The sequence below is a fragment of the Rhipicephalus microplus genome, chromosome 4 (assembly GCF_043290135.1).
Source record: "Rhipicephalus microplus isolate Deutch F79 chromosome 4, USDA_Rmic, whole genome shotgun sequence".
NCBI lineage: Eukaryota > Metazoa > Arthropoda > Arachnida > Ixodida > Ixodidae > Rhipicephalus > Rhipicephalus microplus.
The window spans coordinates 73,998,306-74,019,407 of NC_134703.1; the positions used below are offsets into that span (position 1 = coordinate 73,998,306).

The 21,102-nt window shown below is 46.4% G+C and overlaps 1 protein-coding gene across 3 annotated transcripts in view; it reads left to right on the forward strand.

Moving 5' to 3' along the window:
- LOC119172115 (transmembrane protein 192) overlaps positions 1–21,102 on the forward strand; it is a 33,506-nt gene that overhangs the window by 2,001 nt on the left and 10,403 nt on the right. For all 3 annotated transcript variants that reach the window (XM_037423110.2, XM_037423109.2, XM_037423108.2), the window contains exons 3-4: positions 1,233–1,467; positions 6,353–6,508. In XM_037423110.2, the coding sequence (XP_037279007.2) occupies positions 1,233–1,467; positions 6,353–6,508 (391 nt within the window). The remainder of the gene's footprint in view (positions 1–1,232; positions 1,468–6,352; positions 6,509–21,102) is intronic.

A 21,102-nucleotide genomic window follows, 5' to 3' on the forward strand; every position in this document is an offset into this window, starting at 1 on the left:
TAAGCACATACTTGAACATTTGGCTAGCTTAAAGTTTGGTGCTTTTTTGTGTTGCACTCTTGCATTTCATTGTGATGAGAAAAATTGCACTTTTTCAACTTTTTTTGTCTTCACTGTTATGCCCCTGTCACACATGGCAACTTAAATGCAGTTTGAGCAAGTGTACTTACACACACAAAGCGTCACTTTGGTATTGCGCCGTTATATGCAAAAGCGAAGTGTATTTTGAGAAATAACGGTAGTGTCAATTGGCTGATTAGTAGCGCAACATATATTTGTTATTTTCCCGTCAGTGTCTCAATGGTCGGACCATGTTGTCTTTGTGGAAGTAGGAGCATTGACACTCGCCATCGAAAATGACAAAAGAGCGACTCGCCTAGATGTATGCAAACGCAATGTGACGTGGCCAGTTACTGCACGGCATGTGCGGCCACGTCACCCTAGCAGACGTTGATGCAAACTGCCTGAGCCTGAGAGTAGCCAGGTTTATTGTTGTAATATGACTTGTTTTAGTGCATAATAATATTCCTAATAATGAAAGCAATGGTTCAAAAACACCATGAGCGCTACTTCATACAATAGTGTATTTATGTGCAAGCCATTTATGTCGAGGCTACACACTCTATCGCAGTGAAGCGAGGTTGGCAAACGCACTTGCTGACAAGTGTACTTTGCAGCGAGTAACACTAAACTTTCTCGTGTGACAGCATGCAGATGAAACTCGCGGCGAAGTACGCTCGCTTCATATTATCCAGTCTGCCCTATGTGTGCTTATTTTTAGGTGTACGCAATGTTAAGGAATAAAAAAATATGCTGCCATAGAATGTTCTCCACTCCTGTCATTGTACTATGATGCTGTATGCTGTTAAAATTCATTGGCAATCCCTCGTTAGAGGTAAAGGAAATCAAATTCTTGTAATGGCTCATGAAACCCCAACAATCAATTTTAGTTTACAACAAACACAACACGAGGTTAGCATTGATCTTTTTTTTTCTTGTTTTTCGATCATATTGTATATTTGTTACTATAAGCTGTGTGAGCCCAAGCTCACACATTGCCTTCCTATGTGCCAGTCAACTTAGACTGCCCAGAAAACCACACACATAAATGTTTATTGAAGGCAGAATTAAAACAGGTCAGTCCGCATTTTTGAAAAACTTGTGTATTGTAGTGATTTCACGTAAGAGGGATTTGTTCGCTAATGCGTAATTTTGCTTTTTTTTCCGTTCAGGTGGCTGTGGCTGCATTGAGCTTCTTTTTGCCTCTTGTATCCAGCGAAAGTAGCCGTTCTCCCACTGATGCCTACTCGGTCGTATTGTATGCGCACGTCTGCCTCTGGGCAGTCATGATGCTTATAGACTGCTACTTGCGCCACCAGCATAATATTCTACACTGTAGTGGGTACATCTATTTCTACCAGCTCACCAGGCGCCTTCGCCGAGCCAACGTGTACATTGTGTCAGCAGGTACGTATGCATAAATTTCATTCATGGCTCATACGTTGCAAAAACAATGTGCACCTGACGAGGACGGACAGAAGGAACACATTTTCCTTGTGATGTGTTCTTGAAGAGGTCTTGTCCTCATCAAGAGCACATCTTCTTTCTATCCTTGTCCTGACACACCTGAGAGGGATGGACAGAAGGAACAGAGGCCACAGCACCTGTGCCCTTCACTGTGCCCTGTGTTCCTTCTGTCCATCCCTCTCATGTGTGTCAGGACAAGGATAGAAAGAAAATGTGCTCTTGATGAGGACAAGTCCTCATCAAGAACGCACAAAGCCTGAGTTTCTTCTGTGTGTCCTTGTCAGGTGCACATTGTCTGTCCTCATCAGAGGCACGCTGTTATTGCTTTATTGTCAACCAACCACCTCGAGCTGTGTTTTCCCATATGGTTGTCTCTCATTAGTGCTGCACTTGTAGATGCTTTAAAAATCCTGTAGCAGAGTTTTTGATGATGTGTAGTACCATTCATTTGAATGGTAACAGAAAGAATTTGGGAAGCAACCATTGAAAATTAGTCAGCTATAGTATTCTTGGTTATCCATCTGCATTGCTTATCGAGAATGCATTTGATAGCTGACCACAGCTGTAGTGTTATGAGGAGTGCAGAATGCAAGAATGCTCATGCGATAAGATTTAGTTGTGTATTAAAAATCGCCAGGTTGTTCAAAACGTTATGTAGTCCTCTGCTATGTGTGGCTCACAGCCATGTCGTGGTTTCAGTACGTAAAATTTAAAAGTTTTGCTGAACTGAATTGTTTTTTTGCTGTTTGTATATCTCAAGTAGGGGAAATAAATAAAGCCTGGCACTTTTGTTCTTGCAACTCTCTCCTTACATGCAAGACCATTTTGTTAATTTCGGTATTGTTGAATCTTGTTTGAATAACAACAGTTTTCCTGCATTGCTACACCCATAATCTATTCCAGAGCTGCTGTAGCATTAGTAGCTACATGACTTCCCTACATGACTGGGGGCTCATGATACGTAATTAAATTTGTATATGTAGAACTTTTATCTACCTATAAAACAAACACATGGCAACAGCAGTGTGGAGCGTGAAAGGTGGGTAGGTAATAAATTTTATTAGGATCCAACGAGGTGTTACTGGCCCGGGCTAGGCCTCCAGAAGCTGTCGTCCGCTGAGCATCGTGCAATGTCTTCGGTGATAGCCCTGGCTTGCTGGACAGCCCAGATTTGGTCCACTGCACGTGGGCTGAGAAGGGCGGCTCGCCACCGCTCAGCCAGTCGTCCTGAGGTACACTCACGCTCGTCCGAGTAGTGGCGGCGAACACTGCATTCACACTCCCAAAGCATATGCGCCATGTCGGCTGTCTCGTGCCTGCACCACGGACAGCCGGGTGACGGGTGCAGCGAGGGACACAGTCTATGCAGGTGTCGGAGATTCTCAAATGTGTTGATCTGCAGAAGCCGCAGATCAGACGCCTGAGATCTTTCTTTTTTTTTTTATTTACAGATACTGCAGGCCCTTTGCGGGCCCACGCAGGAGTGAAAACAATGAAATACATTGACAGAAATACGACGTACAACTTGACAATACATCAGTGTTGCTTGACGTAATTTTAAAACGTACAACACACATAAGGGGACGCATAAATATGCTTACACAATCGCATGTCAGCATACGATACTGTATGCATACGGTAAAAGAACACAATGATAAAGTCTTCCAATTTTTAAACGACACTTTAACCAAAGCTTTTATGACAAATACGCTGAGAAAACACCTCTAATGAAACAGAGTTGGCCGTCTCTTAAGGTAACATATTCCAATAATAAATTGCTCAAGGAAACAAAGAAAACTTATGCAAATTCCAGCTGCATGTGGGGTGGCGGATAACGTCGTCGCGTTTTTCTATAATGGTTTAGGATCTCGTGGAAGGTAACCATGATGTCCTTGCAGTCCTGTAAGGCCTCGGTGTGTGTTATCGTCGTCGTAGAGGTATTATGTCCTCCGACCTCAGGTGCCTCGCAATCGTCAATGTGTCGCACATCGGCGGCCCTTCCATCTGCGTTGCGACAGGTTAGCAGTCTCGCGACGAAGTGGGCGTGCTTGTTGTGGTTCGACGGGAGGTCAGATCTTTGGTTGCTGCCAGCTCTCCCATGTGCGCGGGGAACCACTTGAGAGACTTGGCAGCAATCGCACCAGACTTGAAATCTCCGGCTCTGGCGTTTAGCATGTGCGCCACCTTGATAGATACCCATCCCTTCGTAAAGTTTCGGACCGCCGTCTTGGCGTCACTCGTGATAAAAGTGTCCTCGTTTCCACTAAGAATTATTGCGAGGGCTATGGCCATTTCTTCGGCCGCGTCAGACGATGGGAGCTTTGCAGATCTCGTCACCAGAGTTCGTTCCCTCGTGTCGACCACCGCCATGGAGAAGGCAGGTGTCGATTGGCGTTGTTGTGGCTCTCGTTCGTTCTGCTGTTGTCCTCGGTCGGGCCGAGGGTATCTAGCAGAGTCGACAAAAAGGACACCCTCTCGGCTGCCGTGCTCTTTGAGGATCGCCTCTGCTCTGCATCTGCGCCTTTCGGCATCATGCACTGGGTGCATGTTTCTGGGCATATTCTCTGTGAGTATACCATGCTTGACCGCTGGCAATAGCGCGTCCTTCAGTCCCCGCATCCCGTAGTAACGACTCTCGAGGGAGTCGAGTACGGTTCTTCCAGTATTGGTGCCCGACAGTCCTTCGAGCTGCGCAATCCTCTGAGCCTCGATGATTTCGGCGAGCGTGTTGTGCACGCCCAGCTCAAAGAGCCTGCAGTTGGCAGTGTAGTGAGGTACGCCTAATGCAGTTTTGTGTAAGCCCTGCAGATGATCGTGTCCAGCTTGTTGCTTTCGCTTGTACTTCAATTGACGTAAGCAGCAACGTACATGATGTGGCTTAAAGCATACGCATGTATTAATCTCACTAAATTGTGCTCTTTCATCCCTTTCCTCTTATTCGTGATTCTTCGTATCAGGTTCGTGGCGGCTACCACTTTCTTCTGCAAGCGTCAAAGTATGGTAGGTGTTGTTCAAGTCAATTGATGCTGCTGGCCTATGTGGCTTCTGAGCTTGAAATTTGCCATTTGAAAAGAAGCTACACTGAAGGACATTACCCACAGACATGCTTGAGCACCATAGCCAAGACATCTACGTATAGTCATTGAGCATCATAGATAAGACATCTACGTGTAGTCATTGAGCACCATAGCCAAGACATCTACGTACTATAGTCAAACTGCTAATAAACCTTACGTTCGTGAACAGGGCATTTGTAGAGGAACATTATTTGTAGGGAAACCTTATGTTTTCTGAAATCACTGTTGGCTCTAGCTATGTGCATTATGTAGAGATAGCCTCCATGAATCCTAACATGCCTCATTTGCCTTTTTGCAGCTTCACTGCAAGGTGCAACAAAAACTTCGATGCACTAACCTAATGCTTCTTTATTCTAGGGCATTCGATGTTTTTTCTTTATGGGTTGCATTTTTCAAGTTCAGCCACCAGCATTTTGGTTGAGAGAGAGTGGTAGAGGCCTGCGTACCATGTGATGTTAGTGTGCGTTAAAGAACACCAGATGAACGAAATTTCAGGAACCCTTCAGTACAGCGTCTCTCATATTTATATCATAGTTTAGGGGCATAAAACCCAAGATATATGGTCAATTCAGCCACCAGGCATGTCTTTATTGTTTGAGCTATAGATTTGGTACTGGCTTTACGCGGGATCATGACAGCCTGCTCCCTTCTAAGAACAAGCAACTTATGTCATTGCAGTGTTTTTTTTTCCCCTTTTTCAGTTAAAATTATGACAGCTGTATGAACCCACTGCCATGAGACTGCAAGGGTGCAGAACTCTGCTTGCATTGAGAACACACACAAAAAAAAAAACTCTAGGACTGCGCGACACGCGCAACACAGTCACAGTGAAAGCTGGAACATCAGCCTTCCTAGAGCCTTTTTAAAACACTCTTTGGGCAAGTACCACGAAATTACCGGCATGGTACCCATTATGCCATAAATCATAATTTTTATGTAGGAGGGAAGTTCTCACTGCGCCATTATTCACAATTTTTCAAAGAAGCATGGTACCCGCTAAGCACTTCTCAGGCCTTATGTGCACTTTGTTGATGCTATTGTTGACGATGAATTATACTGAGGCTTTTGTTATGTGTTGGAGCATTCAACGATATACTCACTATGCAATTATCATTCTGTGATGCCTAATTGTTGCTTTACTGTTCTAAAATGCCTTATTACACATAGTAATGTGATTCCTTACCTTATATGAAGTCTACATAGGGCCAGTTTACAAAAGAGTTTCAAACACATGCCTAGTTCAGTGGTAGAATGCTGGGCTGCCACGCAGGGTACTCGAGTTTGAATCCCATTCTATACTTGGTATTTTTTTATTTAGTTCTCCCCCTTATTTAATGGTATCGTGGCTATGGACACCGGCTCTGGCAGCGGACAACTAAAGCACCGAAATTGGCCTTTATTGTGATTTCATAACATCTTTCCCTGTAGAAATGTTTTTAGCTTCACTGTGGTGCCTCGAGACATCACGTTATTCAGAAATGATTGCCATGGAATTGTGTGCACTGTGTGCAGTTTTATTTTAAATCTGGTACAAAATGTCAGAGTTGACCCGAGACCGTCAAGGTTAATGCAGAGCACTGTAGTATAGTGCCTCTTCTGACTCGCTGTGCAGTTTCGGGATGTTAAGCCTGTTAACCTATGTTTCTCAACCTCGATTATTTGGAGCCGTGATTCATTATGTAAGTGGGCCTGATATTTGAAAGCAGTCCTTACAAATAGGGTGTGCTGCTGCTTTTTTCTTATTTCAGGGAGCACAATGCTCCTTCTATTGTCTGTGCTTGTTGACAACTACTGCCATGACCGGGGTGCCTGTCCAGGCTCTCCTCTGAAGCCTGTCCACTACGTTCAGATTCTCGTCACTCTTGAGACACTTCTGGCCTTGCCTTTCCTGGTGAAGTATCTTGGTAAGGCTGCCTTGTGCATATTCTGCCCTACACCGCAAAAGAAATGTTGATGGGTCTGATACACTATTCAAGCATAAAGTGGAAGACTTTACGTAATAAACCTGTGGAGTCTAAAATTCATAAAGGCAGAGATTTCACAAGGGTGATAAGAGATTTGAGGAGATCTGTAGTAGGCAAATGGTATGTACACATGTGATGAGTGAATAACCAGATAAAGCATTAAGTGTTTACACCCATTCATTTTCTAATGGGAACAGGCCAACAGACAGTGCAACTTCAATACAGAACAGCTTTTGTGTACCACTGTTGCATAACATTGTCGGCACTTTAAAGCCATCATTGTCGCTGTCACTATGGCATTGTGTTTGAGGCTGACGACACTAATGACCATGACATTTCACTCATTCGTGATAGCCATTCAATGGATACTCGGCTGGCTAAAGCTGAAACACGGCTCTTAATTGTAGCTAAAACACATAGCCTTTGAGGTTGGCAATTTCAGCCATTTGACACCGCACTTGATCAGCCAGCCAGCGGACGTAGTCCGCAAAAATCGAGCAGTGCACAGCGCAGCATACGAATGCTCGGCTGTGAGTTTACATTACTTTAATGGAACGAGCGTTGGTGCTGCAAATGTGTCAGAATAAATGGGCACGTTCAAACTTTGAGTGTTAGAATGCCTGCATGCTTGCTACTAGGCTGCTTTTCTGCCTTTGGATTGGTTGTTGTATGTTCTCTATAGGCTTCGGAAGCACCATGAAAGGAACGCGATGACAGCGAAAAAAATGCGACGCGAGGTACCCGTAGAATGAAGTCACCGATGATTACTTGTGCATCCTTGCCTTCGTACACTACGAGCAGTTCAAAAATGAAGCACAGGAAAACCCCGTTAATTCGGACTTCACGGGATCGAAGAGAATGTCCGAATTTACCGAGGGTACGAATTATCGCGAGTACAAACGAAACACTTAAAAAATGTCTCCTACACAATCAGACATTTATTCCTTTAAAAAAGTCTGTGAACGCGGTTTGCTTCACGGACACAATGTGCGATGAAGTCACAATTTTGCGAAGTTCCTGCAGGTGGCTTAATCCGCGCACACCGTCCGAGGAAAGCATGCATATGTCCTCCAAAATGGCCAATGCATGCGCAGCCTCCGTCATTGTGGGGCGGGGACGCTGGTCATCATCATCATCATCATCAGCCTGTCTACGTCCACTGCAGGACAAAGGCCTCTCCCATGTTCCGCCAGTTAACCCGGTCCTGTGCTTGCTGTTGCCAATTTATACCCGCAAACTTCTTAATCTCATCTGCCCACCTAACCTTCTGTCTCCCCCTACCCCGCTTCCCTTCTCTGGGAATCCAGTTGGTGACCCTTAATGACCAGCGGTTATCCTGTCTACGTGCTACATGCCCGGCCCATGTCCATTTCCTCTTCTTTATTGCAGCTATGATATCCTTAACTCCCGTTTGTCCCCTAATCCACTCTGCTCTCTTCTTGTCTCTTAAGGTTACACCTACCATTTTTCTTTCCATTGCTCGCTGCGTCGTCCTCAATTTAAGTTGAACCCTCTTTGTGAGTCTCCAGGTTTCTGCTCCGTAGCTAAGTACCGGCAAGATACAGCTGTTATATACCTTCCTCTTGAGGGACAGTGGCAATCTACTTGTCATAATTTGAGAGTGCCTGCCGAATGTGCTCCACCCCATTCTTATTCTTCTGGTTACTTCAATCTCGTGGTTAGGCTCTGCGGTTATTGCCTGCCCTAAGTAAACATATTCTTTTACAACTTCAAGTGCACTATTACCTATCGCAAAGCGCTGCTCCTGTCCGAGGTTGTTGTACATTACTTTCGTTTTCTGCAGATTAATTTTAAGACCCACCTTTCTGCTCTCCTTGTCTAACTCCGTAATCATGCGTTGCAATTCGTCCCCTGAGTTACTCAGCAATGCAATGTCATCGGCGACGCGCAGGTTACTGAGGTACTCTCCATTAACTCTTATCCCTAACTGTTCCCATTCTAGGCTTCTGAAAACGTCCTGTAAGCACGCAGTGAATAGCATTGGGGAGTTTGTGTCCCCCTGCCTTACACCCTTCTTTATTGGTATTCTGTTGCTTTTTTTATGAAGCACTATGGTAGCAGTTGATCCCCTGTAGATTTCTTCCAGAATGTTTATATATATTTCATCTACGCCCTGATTCCGCAGTGTCTGCATGACGGCTGATATTTCTACTGAATCAAACGCCTTCTCGTAATCTATGAAGGCTATGTATAGTGGTTGGTTATACTCTGAGCATTTCTCTATTACCTGATTGATAGTATGAATGTGGTCAATTGTTGAATAGCCTGTTCTAAATCCTGCTTGTTCCTTTGGTTGATTGAATTCTAATGTTTTCTTTACTCTGCTAGCAATTACCTTTGTAAATAGCTTGTATACTACAGAGAGCAAGCTGATCGGCCTGTAATTCTTCAAGTCCTTTTCATCTCCTTTCTTATGTATTAAGATGATGTTAGCGTTCTTCCAAGACTCTGGTACTTTTCCCGTCAGGAGACACCTCGTAAATAGAGTGGCTAGTTTTTCTAACACAATCTGTCCTCCATCTTTCAGCAGATCTGATGTTACTTGATCCTCACCAGCAGCTTTGCCTCTGTGCATGCTCTCCAAAGCTTTTCTGACTTCTTCTATCATTACCGGTGGGGTGTCGTCTGGGTTACTGCTAGTTCTTATAGTATTAAGGTCGTGGTTGTCTCGGCTACTGTACAGATCTCTGTAAAATTCCTCCGCTATTTTAACTATCCTATCCATATTGGTAGTTAATTTGCCTTCTTTGTCCCTTAGTGCATACATCCGCCTTTTGCCTATCCCAAGTTTCCTCTTCACTGCTTTGACGCTTCCTCCGTTTTTCAGAGCGTGCTCAATTCTCTCCATGTTATACCTTCTTACATCGCATACTTTACGTCTATTAATCAGCTTCGAAAGCTCTGCCAGTTCTATTTTGTCTGTTGTACTTGACACTTTCATGATTTGACGCTTCTTAATTAGGTTCTTCGTTTCCTGGGAAAGCTTGCCGGTGTCCTGTCTAGCTTCCCTGCCTCCAACTTCCACTGCACACTCCGTGATGATACTCGTCAGATTATCATTCATTGTATCTACGCTAAGGTTGGTTTCCTCGCTAAGAGCAGAGTACCTGTTCTGCAGTGACACTCTGAATTCCTGTACCGTATATACTCGTGTAAGGGCCGCCCTCGTGTAAGGGCCGCACCCCAACTTTGAAAGCGGATATTTCGAAAAAAAAAAACAAAAGTTCAAAATGTCCCGCCAGAAAAGTGTAGTTAGTTCATTTACAGCCAGATGGCGCTGCACGCTTTTCCGCTTTTATTCTACTTCCGCCGACGCGCCGACCACGCTGTTGACAGCGCGCCGCCATATTTGCCTTGTGCGGCCTCTTTGTTGGCATCGTTCCTAGCATCGTGTCGATACGTTGGCAGCGCGACTTCAGATCGGTGTCGTCGGTGTCACTTTGTTGGTTGTAGTGAACCCTGCAGAAGCCAGCGCACGTGACGGACGATGGGCCGGCATCTGAGATCATTCACTGCAGCATTTAAGCTGCAAGTGATTGACTATGCCGAGGAGCACGGGAAGCGGGAAGCTGGACGAAAGTACGACGTCGATGAGAAGCGCGTGCGTTACTGGATGAATCAGAAAGATGCCCTCGCCGCTACTAACAGGAGCCGAAAGGCGTTTCGCGGGAAAAAGTGCAAGTACCCGCAACTCGAAAGCGAGCTCGTCAACTACGTCGTCGACACACGAAGGGACGGCTACGCCGTATCGACTGACATGATACGCGTCAAAGCCCTCAGCATCGCTCGCCACATGGAAATACCCCCGGCACAATTCAAGGCAAGTCGGGGCTGGGCTACGCGGTTTATGAACCGTAACCAGCTTTCTATTCGGCGCCGAACGACGATTTGCCAAAAACTGCCGCGCGAGTACGAAGACCACGTCATTAAGTTTCATCGCTTCGTGAATGCTCTCAGGAGGGAGCATGAATACGACCTGTCCCAAATTGGGAATGCGGACCAGACACCTGTGTGGTTCGATGCACCGGAAAGCACCACAGTGGATTTAAAAGGTGCGAAAAGTGTGTCTGTGCGCACGACTGGTGCAGAACGCCAAAGGTGCACTGTGATGTTGTGCATCACGGCAGACGGCAGGAGGCTTCCGCCGTACGTCGTATTTAAAAGGAAGACTCTCCCAAAAGAGAAGTTCCCTCAGGGAATCGTCGTACGTGCGCAAGAGAAGGGCTGGATGTCCGAGGAACTGGTCGTTGACTGGATTAAGACCGTCTGGGCAAACAGACCTGGAGGGCTGTTACAACGGAAAGCCCTCCTTGTTTTGGACAGCTTTAGGGGCCACTTGACCGACCGCGTCAAGAACCGAGTTGCCGCAACTCGTACGGACTTGGCCGTCATTCCCGGTGGCCTGACGAGTGTGCTGCAGCCGCTCGACGTATGCGTCAACAGACCATTCAAAGTGGAATTTCGCCGATGTTACTCTGAATGGATGGCTGGAGGCGTCCACGAGAAGACCCCTACAGGACGGCTGAAGCGGGCGTCGCTCCAACAGGTGTGTGAATGGATTTTGAATGCGTGGCGTGCCATGTCAGTAGAAGTAGTTGCTAAAAGCTTCAAGGTAACGGGAATTTCGAACTCCATGAACGGCACCGAAGATGACCGTCTCTGAAAAGACGCGGACGCCGAGGCGAGCTCCTCCGAGAACGAGGACAGCGAAATGGAATCCGAATAAAAACATTTCTGGCATGTCATTTGTGACTCTTGCACTCTGCTACTGTTGCATAAACAGTACAGACCTTTGGCCTGTACTGCCTGTACTAAATCGGCCTGATTCGTGTAAGGGCCGCACCTAGCAAAATTTTCGAAAAAAAAGTGCGGCCCTTACACGAGTATATACGGTACTTTCCCTCTCAGTGCTAGCTCATTGATTGGCTTCATGCGTATCAGTTTCTGTCGTTCCTTCTTCAAGTCTAGGCGGATTCGAGCCCGTACCATTCTATGGTCACTGCATCTTACCTTGCCAACCACTTCCACATCCTGCACGACTCCTGGGTGTGCAGTCATTATAAAGTCTATTTCGTTCTTATTTACGCCATTAGGGCTCCTCCATGTCCACTTGCGGTTTTCTCGTTTTCGGTAGAAGGTATTCAAAATACGCAGATTATTGCGTTCTGCGAATTCTACTAGTAGCTCTCCTCTGGCGTTTCTAGTGCCGATGCCATAATCTCCTACTGCCTGGTCTCCAGCCTGCTTCTTCCCTACCTTTGCATTAAAGTCGCCCATTACTATAGTATACTGTGTTTTCACCTTACTCATTGCCGATTCCACGTCTTCATAGAAGCTTTCAACTGAAGCGTCATCATGGCTGGATATAGGCGCTGTTATGACCGGCATCGGTAGGCGCCATGCTGTCGCTGAGAAGCGCAGCCGGGCCGCGTTCCCACGCCTGGAACCCAGGTTTTCTTGGAACCAGCGTCGAGAGATGACGGGGGAGCGGCGCTCTTTTAATCCTCAAAGAAGTAGCCGACTCGCCGCTTGCCTATGCCCGCCAGGTATTGTCCCGGCTAGCCGGCGGATGAGACGTCATGTCGCCACGAAGCTGTAAGCTGTTCCAGAGGGGACAACAAAGACAGCGTTGTTGTTGTTGTTGTTGTTTTAACTGTTTTGCTGTGGAGAGGTTGAGGAGCCTATTGCCTCGGCTACTCCATATCACAGAGTTCTGCAGCGAAAAATAAAATAATAATACAGAACGGTACCCAAAAATTAACAATACGGAAAAGGAGAAAAAAAAACATAATAGCACACTGAAACCAGTTCAAATAACCTGTCAATACACAGTTTTTTTCACGCAGTTCACTCAGTCATAAACTACTTTCACGCACACCTTAGTACTCTAATGCCAGTATATACATGACAACACTTTACATAATACTCATTTCTGGCTGTCAGTCATAGGCGCTTGTCCAGTCCGGTCTCCACTAAAAAGTCTGTCAGGAAGATTATTGCCTTTTTCTGAAGATGCATCTCAGGCCATGGTCCAAGTAGTTTCTTTATTGTGAGGGGCCGTCTGTCCAAACTTGCTAATCTGTTCTTTAATTTTTCTCTTTCTTTCGCGTATTTAATGCACTCCAAAAGAATATGGCGAACATTTTCTTCTGCATGACCACAATGGCATTCCGGTGAGTTGGATCGATGTATCTTGTGCAGGAAGCTGTTTGTGTATGCTACTTCCAATCTAAGTCGGTGGATCAATGTCTCTAGGTGTCGTGGAAGGTCTGTCGCTATGGAAAATTTTCTGTGTGGATCAACTTCATAAAGTACCGTTTCCTTTGATTTAGGGCTCTCAAACCACTTCTCCATCGAACAATGGTTAGCCCCTTGCGATATAAAATGTCGAATATCCGTCCCAGATATAGGGATTGTGTAATCCCGTCCTTCCTTCAATGCTTTCTTCGCGAGACTATCAGCATCTTCATTTCCCTTTATTCCAATGTGGCTGGGTATCCATTGGAATACGATGTTGTGACCCTGCGATGAGGCATATTCCACAGTTTCTGCGATACATTGTGGTATTTCACCATTTCTGTAAGGTGATCTCACATTTCTGATTAGCTGAAGCGCAGGTTTGCTATCAGTGCATATCACCCATTTTCGTGGATCTGGATTCTCGCAGATAAGCTTAACTGCTTCAAAGATAGCCACCAATTCTGCTGTCGTCGATGAAGATTTGTGCGATAATTTGTACAGCTTCTTTTCCTGAATTTCGGGTATAAAGACCGCACAGGCTGACGCTTCTTCTGTGCATGATCCATCTGTATATATCTTCGTTTTTTCATTATGCATTACATGAAGCTGTTGAAGTACCAACTGTGCCGCTACTAGAGGTGCCATGGCTGCTTTCTTCTCTATGCCGTCTATTTCACGGATAACGTTGAGAAGTGGCAGCGTCCAAGGTGGTTTTGAAGGTTTCCATTGTTTAAATTCTGGTACTACTGCTTGAAATGATGATATAGTATCCTGTAATCTCGTTGCCGTTCTTTGTGTTAGTGCACCAGATAAAAAATGACTTTCATGTTGCGTGAAAATTCTAAATAAATTTCGAGATGTTTCTTTAGTTCGCAGTACTGCCAAAGGTGGCTCTCGAGCCTCCGCATACACTAAATCACTGGAAGTTGACCGTGGTAAACCCAGACATACCCTCAAGCTCCTTGCCAATAACAAGTGAAGTCTCCTTTCGGTGGAGGCTGGGAGTCCGTGCAGCAGGGGCAGTGAGTAAGTTACGATGGGGCGTATCCAGGCAACATGTAGGGCTAATAACGACTCTGTAGTACCACCCCATTTGGCCCCGCAGAGATGCCGGAGGATTCGAATGGCCTGATTCACTTTTTGTTCCAGGTACTGGACATGAGGCGACCATGTTAGTCTCCGGTCTAAAATTACTCCCAAGAATTTATGAGTTTTAACCATTTTAATAGGCTGATTTTCCAGAATAATCTGGAAATTTCCAGGTCTTTTTAGTGTAAACGGAAGTATGGCTGTTTTGGCCAGACTCAGTGCCATACCTCTTTGTTTTAGAAAATGGTCTACATTATCCAATCCTTCTTGTAGAGTTTGTTGTATATCCAAAAACGATGGACCAGACGTCCATATACTTATATCATCAGCATATATTGAACATCTGATGTTGGGTGGAAGATTATATGGGAGCTGCGCCATGACTGCATTAAAGAGAGTAGGGCTTAGTACGCTGCCCTGTGGCACTCCTTGGTTGACGACATGTTCTGACGTTGGGCCCTCCTGCGTATTCCTTTGAAGAAACGGCGACCGCCGCCACAAAGTGCCCTGCTAATTGAGCGGACCGATTGGCGGACCGTTTGATGTCTGCTGTCCAAAGCTTGGGACCCCTCGACCAGCGACATACACGACGAGCAAGAGCCTCTCTGGCGCCACCTTTAAGTGCAGTGATCTTGACTCGAAATTGGATGTTCACGTGCGCCGTGCATGCTCGTACCCCTCACCTGTTGTGTGCGTGTGTGATTGGTGTTCCACTGAAGAAGGAGGAGCCCGACAGGGCTTATAACGGCGCCGCAGAGTGCAGGACGTCGCTCTGGACCAAGTAAAGGTTCAACCACCACGTTCGTAGTTTGTGATGGCTCTGAACTGTGTAGCGGTTCAACCACCACGTTCGTGGTTTGCGAACTCTTAACCTCATGCTGTAAATATTTGTAAATAGTGCCATAAACCTGTTTGTTTTTCGTATCCCCATCTCGTAAGCGTTCGTTTCCTCAACCCGAAGCTACACCACGCTACCACAGCACCCCAGGGATTCCCAACAACTGGTGGCAGCGGTGGGATTCCCAACAACTGGTGGCAGCGGTGGGATTCGAAGCTACAAGTGACAACAACAGTCGGCCCAGGAGAAGCAGCTGGCTCGAGACATGGATCACGTATGGGTGAGTGCTTGGCTTTTCCTTTGAGTGAACCAGGTTCTAAAAGAGGTTAAATTTTAGAACTGGTAGTTAACTTTGCCGAAAGACTCAGTTTCGCCGTTTCGGAAAGTTATTTTTGGAAGTAGCGAGCACTCAGTACGATAATGGACTTACGGGAGCTGCAGAAGTCAGACTTGTTGCTGTTGTGTGAGGAATTGGGGATCGATACAAAGGGTTTGGCACGAAAAACCATAATCATTCAAGCGATTAATGATTTGGGGGCTGATGATGAGGAACTAAGTGAAGAATGGGACCTCATCATCGAAGGAAAACTAAGAGCAGCTCAGATGGAAGGAAAGAGTGAAGACGAAAGAGAAAGCCTCAAGCTAAAGTTTTTCAAACAAGACTATGAGTTGAGTATGAGGTTGGGACGCCAGCAAGAAGTACTTCTCGAAAATGAGGCAGAGTTCGAGATGTCTAGGTACATGCAGCCATATGAGGTATCATGGGATATGGGCCTGTATCTTAGACTCTTTGAACGAAAGTGTAGTCAACTGAAGTGTGAGCGAGACACCTGGTCTCAGAAGCTACGCACGGTTCTGCCCTGCGAGGCAGCGGATGTTGTTGCGCGACTCGGTGAGCAGCACGCGAACAACTACGAAGTTGTGAAAGCAGAGCTAATCAGAAGATTTGGAACTTCTATTAGCAAAAAGAAAGAAAGACTCGCACCGGAGTCTGAAAGCGAGGCGCGTCGCAAAGCGCCGGAAGTTGAGGCGCCTGATAAAGCGCTTGAAACAGAGATCGCGCCAGAGAAAGGCCCGCGTATTCTCGAATGCATCGATGTAGAGCATGCAGAGAACGAGGCCTTGGCCGGTCTCGAGGTAGGGACGATGTCGAAAGACGCTCCTTGCGTGGATGAGGAGGGTGCCAGCAGCCCTGATGGGCCCAGTAAGAGGCTGGAAACCTTCTTCATGCCTCAAGAGGACCTTTCGACATTGTCAAAAGTAGGCATGGTTAGCGCAGTGGCTGATGAGAGCAAGAACGCCATGCTTCAGCAGTGCAGCCCTATTATCGAGGTGATTTGCGAACATCGCAGAAAAAGGAAGAAGCGGAAGCGTTCGTCACTGCGTAGGCCTACGACAGATCCCACTCCATCTCGAGAAAGACGAAAGGCTAGGCCGTTAATCCGTTCCAGGAAACGTCAATGGTGGCGTTCCGAGAGGTACAAGTGGCGAGTCAGGTGTGGAGGAGGAAAAGGAGGGACGTCACCCAAACGAGGCGCACGGTTCAGCTCGACGACTTTGGAAAAGCGGCCTTGCCCGAAGGGTCAAAGTCGAAAGGGCGGAGTGGCTAAATACCGCGCAGGGGTGAATACAAAGAGAAAATGGCACAGGCTCCCTCCGAGCTACTCGCGTTCCTTTCAAATTCCTGAGGGAAACAGGCCGAAGCGGAAAATTAGGTGTGACGGCAGTGCACTGCTTAGAGTTTGTGCATTTTGTACCTTCTGGCGAGCTCGAAAACTGCCGGGACCACGACCCCATCGTGTGCGATTCAAGCGAATCTAGTTAAGAAAAGGGGGTGGTCAGATTGAGTAACACATGCTTATTTCGTATGGTTACTTAGTTTTACTTTGTAGGTGTAATTTCAGTACTTTTAATGTTGTAGGTTACGTGATGCGGTGTAATTTTTTTCAGAAGGAAAACCGCCGAACCGAAGGCTGAAAGTTAACATCGAAGTGTTCTAATCATTAGTACGAACCTGTCGACAAGGTAAAAATCAGAAAAGTGTGTTATTTTTCTTGTGTTTCGAAGGTTTAGTGTAATGTCGTATGCCTTCACTGTCATGTGGATGCGGCGTGAATGAGCATTTAATGAGGAAGATGTTAGCACAAACCGAACGATTTCGTAAAAGGATTAAGTTTGGCGCGACACAGTAGAATTGTTGTTGCGCGCATTGAGAATTGAAGGTCATTGAGGCACGAATTTAGCCATAAAGCCTGTGCATTATTGTGAGGTGCTTTTGATGAGTGCCGCACCTAGGATTACTTTTGTGTTGTTCACTGTGTGTTACAACGTAACGTAAGAATAAGTCGTTAGACCAACTGCGAAGGATTAAGCGTTTTGATTAGTAGTGCCGTGTTTCTTGCAACGCTGTAGGAATGAGAGTAGTAATTAAAAAGCTCAGGAGAGCTCAGTGTCTTTTTTTTCTCTCAGAAGCGTTTGCATAAGCTGGTAACTTTAACCAAATGAGCCTTTTAAAAAGCAATGTTTTGTTGGCTATATTTGAAGAGCGATTGGTCAAGTGATCATATGAGCGAGACAGTAAGCTTTTTCTAATTCTGAGCAAACTAAGAGTATTTCGGCCTCAGTGTAGGCCAAAGATTCAGAAAAGCTAGAGAGCTTTATGTCTCAGTGGTAGACAATTATGGGCGGCCGTAAACAAAGACGGACGTTAGAACAATCTTAGCGCTCGCTGAATTCGAGTTCCGGACCGATGCTCTCAGCGGGACAGAACCGTGTAAGTAGTCAGCGACAAAAAGAAGGAGGCTGTCGTTATATGTCTCGACGACAGTGGCAACGAGTATGATGCGTTCTACTTGAGCCAGAATTTGGGCTCAGGTGAGATAACATACTGAGCTTCAGGAAATGAATGCGCTTGCCTTGCGTAGGCCATTCATCAGTTGCAGTGTTATCTCAGAGGTGCTAAATTTAAAGTAGGGACAGACCATTTTCCCCTTACTTGGCTGCAAACCGTGACATAAAAGAACAGTCGCCTTGTGAGGCAGAGCTTGATTCTTCGAAAATATAATTTTGGCATTAGGTAAATAAAGGGCAAATTGAATGGAAACGTAGACGCGCTCAGCCGCTCTTTCTAAGCCATTCTGGGGTGCTCTTTATGTATCAAAATTGATATTTTAGTTTTTTTCGTGCATTTTATGTAAATTTGTAAGGTAGCACGTTTGGTTTCTCAGCGCAAGTGAGTCCTGAGAGTTTTGAGTGCGAGCTTTTTATTAAAGCTAGCAATGAAAAATTGGTTTCCCATCCCTCTTTTGGCTTGGTTTGTTCGAAGGGGGCCGAGTACTTGCTTGTGCATGTGGTCGAGTTTCAGAAACAGTGTCGAAGATTCGGCAATCACCTGGACCATGCCACAAGCGAAGGCCAGTTCTTGGCATTCAACTACTGACCCTTTCGTCGTCCCTGCGAGCAGCAGTGTTGACCGCTGCCCTCCGTGACTCATCTGGCGAGGGGGAAGCTGTTATGACCGGCATCGGTAGGCGCCATGCTGTCGCTGAGAAGCGCAGCCGGGCCGCGTTCCCACGCCTCGAACCCAGGTTTTCTTGGAACCAGCATCGAGAGATGACGGGGGAGCGGCGCTCTTTTAATCCTCAAAGAAGTAGCCGACTCGCCGCTTGCCTATGCCCGCCAGGTATTGTCCCGGCTAGCCGGCGGATGAGACGTCATGTCGCCACGAAGCTGTAAGCCGTTCCAGAGGGGACAACAAAGACAGCGTATTCCTTTGAAGAAACGGCGACCGCCGCCACAAAGTGCCCTGCTAATTGAGCGGACCGATTGGCGGACCGTTTGATGTCTGCTGTCCGAAGCTTGGGACCCCTCGACCAGCGACATACACGACGAGCAAGAGCCTCTCTGGCGCCACCTTTAAGTGCAGTGATCTTGACTCGAAATTGGATGTTCACGTGCGCCGTGCATGCTCGTACCCCTCACCTGTTGTGTGCGTGTGTGATTGGTGTTCCACAGAAGAAGGAGGAGCCCGACAGGGCTTATAACGGCGCCGCAGAGTGCAGGACGTCGCTCTGGACCAAGTAAAGGTTCAACCACCACGTTCGTAGTTTGTGATGGCTCTGAACTGTGTAGCGGTTCAACCACCACGTTCGTGGTTTGCGAACTCTTAACCTCATGCTGTAAATATTTGTAAATAGTGCCATAAACCTGTTTGTTTTTCGTATCCCCATCTCGTAAGCGTTCGTTTCCTCAACCCGAAGCTACACCACGCTACCACAGCACCCCGGGATCACAACAACTGGTGATCAGCGGTGGGATCACCACAACTGGTGGCAGCGGTGGGATACGACTCAGCACCCTGAGCCACAATAACTCTGTCGCGCTTTATGAGGCGCCTCAACTTCCGGCGCTTTGCGATTCCCAACAGGGATACGACTCAGCACCCTGAGCCACAATAGCGCGTAAGCCTGTACTACCTTCATTTTGTATCTTTTATTCAGTTTAATTACAATGCCTACCACCCTTTCATTAATGTTTTAGTAATCCTCTATGTTGCCAGCTATGTTTCTATGAATTAGGAACCCTACTCCCAGTTCTCTTCTGTCTGCCAAGCCCCGATAGCAAATGACGTGTCCATTCTGTAGCACAGTATAGGCCTCATCTGTCCTCCTAACCTCACTCAGCCCTATTATATCCCATTTAATGCCTTCTAGCTCCTCGAATAATACAGCTAGACTTCCCTCACTAGATAACGTTCTAACGTTAAACGTTGCTAAGTTCAAGTTCCAATGGTGGCCTGTCCGTATCCAGAGATTCCTAGCACCCTCTGCTGCTTTGCAGATCTGACCGCCGTTGTAGTCAGTTGCTCCGCAGCTGGTGGGGACTGAGGGCCGTGAGTTAATTGACGAATGCCTACGGGAGGGGGTGGCCAGATACTGCACCAGGGTGGCCAATCCTTCTCTGGTGAGATCATCGGTGCGTACCGGCTTTAAGCCGGTACGATCACAGTAGTGGGAAAGCTCCATGCATGTCTTCCTTATTGTTGTTCAGCAGCGTTGGCGGCCACCCACCACGGAGCCCAACAAGGGGACGCTATAAGGTTACAAATGCTGAAACCTGCAGACGCCAGCCGTACAACGCCACTATAACCCAATGCGCTTAGACCAAGATAGGCTATTTGCACAGGGTTAACCCTAGCCGCCAGGAAGTTTGGAAGTAAACGGAAGAGAGTAGAAGACAGGACAGATAAATAGTAAGAGATAAAGACGAAGATGTAGGGAGAGAGAGATAGGAAAAGGCGACTGCCGATTCCCCTGGGTGGGTCAGCTCAGGGGTGCCGTCTACGTGAAGCCGGGGCCAAAGGGGTGTGTTGCCTCTGCCGGGGGGCCTTAACGGTCCAATCACCCAGCGTCGGCTCAACCCCCAGGATCCCCTTTTCCTCGGACACGGCAAAGCCACGCACGGCTAGGCGTGGGAGGGAGTCGAAACTCCCCCGTTAGCTCGGGTTCGTGGTGTCGCTACACACCAAACGCCTACTTGCGCAGGCGCCCCTGCGGTAAAATATATATATATATATATATATATATATATATATATATATATATATATATATATATATAGGTATCCGTATAGAGAAGAAGACGCACGTACGAAGTGATTTTATTGACGTTTCGGCCGCGGGCCCGGCCTTCATCAGAATACAGTTTATGGCACGAGTGCATTTTATATACATGTGCATGTCAATAAGATACAAATATGAAAACCGGCATGAAAGGCGATATATGGGCATATATATATGCAAGTCACACAATATGAAGGGCATCTAGTATACGAGTAAAAAGATATTGCTTCCATGCGCGAGCACGTGGCGAGCAACTTGTTTACAAATAAAAGATAAAACCCATAAAAGATAAAGCACATAACATGAAGAGTAGTTCGACCGGTAAAAGCAAGGGGAAAAAAGAAGAAAACTATAAAATACTAATAAAAAATGACAAAGACGTTACAAAGCTGCTACGTAATCAACGAATACAGACAACATAGTGCGACTTGCTGAGCAAGGCTGAAAAGAGATGAACAGGGTAATACAGGTTACGCAGACAGGCATCTAAGTGTTCCTACATTTTCATTCAGACCAGATGCGACAACTTCGAACTTATAGATGAGCAATGATTCACGGGCTTCTCTATCATAATTTGTGCAGAAACCAGATTCTAGTAATGTGACCTGTAGATTTTCAAAAGAGTGGCCAGGGAGGTGCTTGTGTCTTGAAATGGGCAAGTGGAGCAAGGTGTTAGCATGAGATTTATGGTTGTTAAAACGCAGTCTAAAAGGCCCTTCTGTTTGA